Here is a 6085-nt window from a genome sequence, read left to right on the forward strand (position 1 = left end):
GGGCGGGTGCACGGTGTTTCCTCCGACACATTGGTGCGGCTGGCTTCCGGGTTGGAGGCGCGCTGTGTTAAGAAGCAGTGCGGCTTGGTTGGGTTGTGCTTCGGAGGACGCATGACTTTCGACCTTCGTCTCTCCCGAGCCCGTACGGGAGTTGTAGCGATGAGACAAGATAGTAATTACTAGCGATTGGATACCACGAAAAATTGGGGAGAAAAGGGGATAAAAATTTATATAAAAAACAATCTACACACAAATACCCCATGATGACAAAGTGAAAACAGGTTTTTAGACATTTCGGCATATGTATAAGAAAAACATAAGTATTCAGACCCTTTGCTATGAGATTCGAAATTGAGCTCAGGTGCATCCTATTTCCATTGATCATCCTTGATGTTTTTACAACTTGATTGGGTAAATTCTGTGGTAAATTCAATTTATTGGATATGGTTTGGAAAGGCACACACCTGTCTATATAAGGTCCCACATTTGGCAGTGCATGTCAGAGCAAAAACCAAGCCATGAGGTCGAAGGAATTGTCCGTAGAGCTCCAAGACAGGTTTGTGTCAAGGCACATATCTGGGGAAGGGTACCAAAACATTTCTGCAGCATTGAAGGTCCCCAAGAACACAGTGGCCTCCATCATTCTTAAATGGAAGAACCACCAAGATTCTTCCTAGAGCAGGCCGCCTGGCCAAACTGAGCAATCTGAGGAGAAGGACATTGGTCAGGGACCACTGCGCCACCCGGGAGGCTGGTTACTTAAGGCAAAAACGAAAGTAAGGGGGTTGGTCATGGGTGTACATATAACGCGAATGTCTAGCAAACCAAAGGTTGTGAGTTCGAATCTCATTATACAACGCTAGCATTTTAGCTAATTACCAACTTTTCAACTACTTGACACCTACTTAGCATGTTAGCTAACCCTTAACCCTAGCTAACGTTAGCCAGCTAGCTAGAATTCCTAACATATGTTTTTAAAATCCGTAACATATTGTACATTTTGCACATTTTTTACATATAATATTAATTGTTATTTGTATCATAAGAAATGAGCGATGGACATCCACAAATTAGAACATACCATACGAAACGTAACAATTCATACTAAATGGAGTGTCGCCGATTTACGTACAGAATAATACGAAATGCTCTTGAGACCAGGTTGTTGCAGAGGACACCAGCATAACCCCCAACTGTACCTCAGTCTTTTCACTTTATCTCACCCTGTTGCCCTGTAGATGCTTGAAGAGAAATGCTGCGGGATGCTGGAGAGGATCGACTTTCCTGTTTTCCAGCCGAGCACCCCAGATCCAGCCCCGGCCTGCGAAGAAGCACCCAGGTCCCCTGAGATGGCAGCCCCAGTCCTATCGTCAGGGTCAGAGCCATCAGAGGCGGAGAAGCTGAAGGAGAGTATACCAGCATCCCACACTCCTGGGGAGAGCACCAGCCTCAGCCTGGCCCTCAGCCTGGGTCAGTCCACTGACAGCCTGGGGCCCTATGGAGACGGAGGGGGAGGCGAGGGCCAGGAGAAGAGGCCCGGCCTGGTAGACCGCCAGGCCTCCACCGTGGAGTACCTCCCAGGCATGCTCCACTCAAGCTGCCCCAAAGGCCTGCTGCCCAAGTTCTCTAGCTGGTCGCTGGTCAAGCTGGGCCCCGCCAAGGCCTACAACCACCACACTGGCCTGGAGCAGCCGGGCTTCCTGCCTGGGTCCTCCTTCCTCCTGCCCTGGGACGTAGTGATTCGCTCCCGTGCCGAAGATGAAGTGGGCCTAACTGAGCCCTTGGATGGGGGACCCTCTTCCTGGCCGGCCCCCAATAAAGCCCTAGTGGGAAAGCGGGGGAGCGCAGGGGGCCTTGGTAGGGGACGCAGGCGAGATGACGTGGCCCGGGCCTTCGTGGGCTTTGAGTACGAGGACAGTAGGGGCCGGCGTTTCCTTAGCTCAGGGCCTGATAAAGTGGTGAAGGTGCTGGGGCCTGGAGGGGCAAAAGAGCCGGCCACCAGGGCCCTGAACACAGACATGCCCCTGTACATCCCTTCTCCAGCCCAGGGGCGCGGCCTGAAGTCCCACTATGCCCAGCTGGCGCGTCTCTACATTGTTGTACCTGACGCCCACCTGGAGATAACACTTAACCCACAGGTACACTTGCCTGGCCTTCATTTACCTGTCAACTGGTGTTTGTCAAAAGTTAATTATTCTCATGTTTTCCTCATCTATAAGTAAATTCCTCACTTCTCATGTTTTCCTGGTGACAAACACCAGTTATGCTAAACTGTCAATGCATTTAGAACTGGACTCATTTTGAGTTGTTAGTGTAGTAACAGGCTGTGTTAGTGTAGTAATAGTCTGTCGACTGGAGATTTTTTTGTTTTGCAAATAGTCCCTTTGTTGATTGAGATGTAATGCTTTAATGTTGACTGTAAAACACTGCCCCTTTCTTCTTAGGTCCAACCGGGCTCTCCTCCCTGTTCAGTGTTCCATCCAGAGCAGACGGAGCTGGTGCTGCCCTCTGATGGCCTGTGGGTCCTACGTTTCCCTTACTCCTACGTCACAGACCGTGGCCCATGTTACCCACCTAAAGACAACCAGCCCCTGGCCAACTACAAGGTCCTCAGAGGCATCTTGCGTGCCAACACTGCCAGCCCCCTTCCACCACAGTAACCCCCACTCATAACATTGTACCGCAAAGTGGCTCTCACTTACTTGCAAGGTTATTGTAAAAATGACTGTGTTGGTTGGACCGTGACCTCTTGCCTGGTGTTTTATCCCCTAACAAATTATTTTGAGTTAAATGGAATTGGGCTGGATAAGTTTATTATGAATGGCAATCTCATAAAATAAAAAAGTGTTGGTCTGCGCACAACTGCATCTCCACTTGGATATATTCAAATTGAAGATATTGCTCTGTTGTTCATGTAAACCATGTCTATTAAGGAGAGAATAAATGGCATCTTATGGATGATCCTTGTCTGTTGGCTTTATTCACTGTTATTGTGCACACTCAATCCAGACTGTCCTGTATAGAGGCTTATTTTGAGTTTGACTGTAGTATGATCATTATTCAGACAACCATTGCTCGCCTGAGGTAGTGTGGTCTACAGCTTTATCATGAGCTACTCTATCTAACTAGAGAGTTTTCATCTGTATTTTTTGTAGCTGTTTACATACCACCAGACTGAGGCTGGCACTAAGATAGCATTGAAAGAGCTGTAACCAAGAAAACTCTCACCCGGAGGCGGCGCTCCTAGTAGCCGGGGACTTTAATGCAGGGAAACTTAAATCCGTTTTACCAAATTTCTATCCACATGTTAAATGTGCAACCAGAGAGAGAAATTCTAGACCACCTTTACTCCACACACAGAGACGTGTACAAAGCTCTCCCTCGCCCTCCATTTGGCAAATCTGACCATAACTCTATCCTCCTGATTCCTGCTTACAAGCTCAAATTAAAGCAGGAAGCACCAGTGACTTGGTCTATAAAAAAGTGGTCAGATGAAGCGGATGCTAAACTACAGGACTGTTTTGCTAGCACAGACTGGAATATGTTCCGGGATTCCTCCGATGGCATTGAAGAGTACACCACATCAGTCATTGGCTTCATCAATAAGTGCACCGATGACGTCGTCCCCAAAAAAGCCGATACCGATTAATCGGCTTATTATATATATATTTGTAATAAATGACAATTACAACAATACTGAATGAACAATGAACACTTATTTTAACTTAATATAATAAATACAATCAATTTAGTCTCAAATAATGAAACATGTTGAATTTGGTTTAAATAATGCAAAAACACAGTGTTGGAGAAAAAAGTAAAAGTGCAATATGTGCCATGTAAAAAAGCTACTGTTTAAGTTCCTCAGAACATGAGAACATATGAAAGCTGGTGGTTCCTTTTAACATGAGTCTTCAATATTCCCAGTTAAGAAGTTTTAGGTTGTAGTTATTATAGGAATTATAGGACTATTTCTCACTATACCATTTGTATTTCATATACCTTTGACTATTGGATGTTTTTATAGGCACTTTAGTATTGCCAGCCTAATCTCGGGAGTTGATAGGCTTGAAGTCATAAACAGCATTGCTAAGAGCTGCTGTTTGAATGAATGCTTACGAGCCTGCTCCTGCCTAACACCGCTCAGTCAGACTGCTCTATCAAATATCAAATCGTATACTTAATTATAATATAATAAACACACAGAAATACGAGCCTTTGTTCATTAATATGGTCAAATCCGGAAACTATAATTTCGAAAACAAAACTTTTATTATTTCAGTGAAATACGGAACCGTTCTGTATTTTATCAAAAGGGTGGCAACCCTAAGTCTAAATATGACTGTTACATTGCACAACCTTCAATGTTATGTCATAATTATATACAATTCTGACAACTTAATTACGGTCTTTGTTAGGAATAAATGGCCTTTCAACAGTTTGCAACGAGCCAGGTGGCCCAAACTGCTGCATATGACTCTGCTTGCACTGAACGCAAGAGAAGTGACACAATTTCCCTAGTTAATATTGCCTGCTAATATAAATTTATTTTAACTACATATGCAGGTTTAAAAAAATAGACTTGCYTATTGATTTTAAGAAAGGCATTGATGTTTATGGTTAGGTACATTATTGCAACAATTGTGCTTTTTTCGCAAATGCTCTTTTGTTAAGCAGAATGGAAGTGGGGATTTATTTGATCGCCTCTGAATTCTCAGAAGGCAGCCCGCCCTTCTTTTTCTCTGCCTCCTCTTCACGCAAATCATGGGGATCTGGGCCTGTTCCCGAGAAAGCAGTATATCGTTCGCATCGGCCTTGTCAGACTCGTTAAAGGAAAAAGCTTCTAACAGTTCGTGGTGAGTAATCGCAGTCCTGATGTCCAGAAGTTATTTTCGGTCATAAGAGACGGTAGCGGCAACATTATGTACAAAATAAGTTACAAACGACGCAAATAAATGGAAAAAAAACACAATTGGTTGGGGGCACGTAAAACATCTGCCTTCTCCTCATCGACGGGGCTGCAAGTTGAGAGCTTCAAGTTCCTAGGTGTCCACATCACCAACAAACTAACATGGTCCAAGCAAACCAAAACAGTCGTGATGGGGGCACGACAAAACCTATTTACCCTCAGGAGACTGAAAAGATTTGGCATGGGTCCTTAGATCCTCAAAAGGTTCTACAGCTGCACCATTGAGAGCATCCTGACTGGTAGCATCACTGCCTGGTARGGCAACTGCTCGGTCTCCGACCGCAAGGCACTACAGAGGGTACTGCGAACGGCCCAGTACATCACTGGGGCCAAGCTTCCTGCCATCCAGGACCTTTATACCAGGCGGTGTCAGAGGAAGGCCCTAAAAATTGTCAAAGACTCCAGCCACCCTAGTCATAGACTGTTCTCTCTGCTACTGCACAGCAAGCGGTACCGGAGTGCCAAGTCTAGGTCCAAAGGCTTCTAAACAGCTTCTACCCCCAAGCCATAAGACTCCTGAACACCTAATCAAATGGCTACCTAGACTATTTGCATAACCCCCCCACCCCCTCTCTTTTACACCGCTGCTACTCTCTGTCACTTTAATAACTCTACCTACATGTACATATTACCTCTACTAACCGGTGCCCCCCCCCCCACATTGTCTCTATACCGGTACCCCCCTGTATATAGTCTTGCTAAAAGTTATTTTACTGCTGCTCTTTAATTACTTGTTACTTTTATTTCCTATTCTTATCCATATTTTTTTAACTACATTGTTGGTTAGGGGCTCGTAAGTAAGCATTTCACTGTAAGGTGTACACCTGTTGTATTTGGCGCATGTGACTAATTCAATTTGATTTGATTTGATATAATGGTGAGATCACACATCCATTAGTTTGTCCTCAATAAATAAAATAGCATGTAACGTTTATTATGTGAAGCCTAGTCTCGCGTTGCCATACCTCGAATATCACATTGTTGTCATGGCTCCCTTATAGGGCTGGAGAATTTTGTTACAAAAACGGTTTGAATGGTCCGCTGATTGGATGTTACATTTTAAGAACCCTCCCCCCACACGCGGGTAGAAGGGGTGAGTAATTCTTTCCCGTCCGC

The 6085-nt window shown here is 44.9% G+C and overlaps 1 protein-coding gene across 1 annotated transcript in view; it reads left to right on the forward strand.

The window, feature by feature from the left end:
• LOC111950665 (nonsense-mediated mRNA decay factor SMG8) overlaps positions 1-2959 on the forward strand; it is a 6080-nt gene extending 3121 nt beyond the window's left edge. The window contains exons 3-4 of the mRNA XM_023968440.2: positions 1239-2138; positions 2445-2959. Coding sequence (XP_023824208.1) covers positions 1239-2138; positions 2445-2660 — 1116 coding nt within the window. The 3' untranslated portion in view covers positions 2661-2959. The remainder of the gene's footprint in view (positions 1-1238; positions 2139-2444) is intronic.
• The last annotated feature ends 3126 nt before the right edge of the window (positions 2960-6085 follow it).

The sequence above is a fragment of the Salvelinus sp. IW2-2015 genome, linkage group LG23 (genome assembly GCF_002910315.2).
Source record: "Salvelinus sp. IW2-2015 linkage group LG23, ASM291031v2, whole genome shotgun sequence".
NCBI lineage: Eukaryota > Metazoa > Chordata > Actinopteri > Salmoniformes > Salmonidae > Salvelinus > Salvelinus sp. IW2-2015.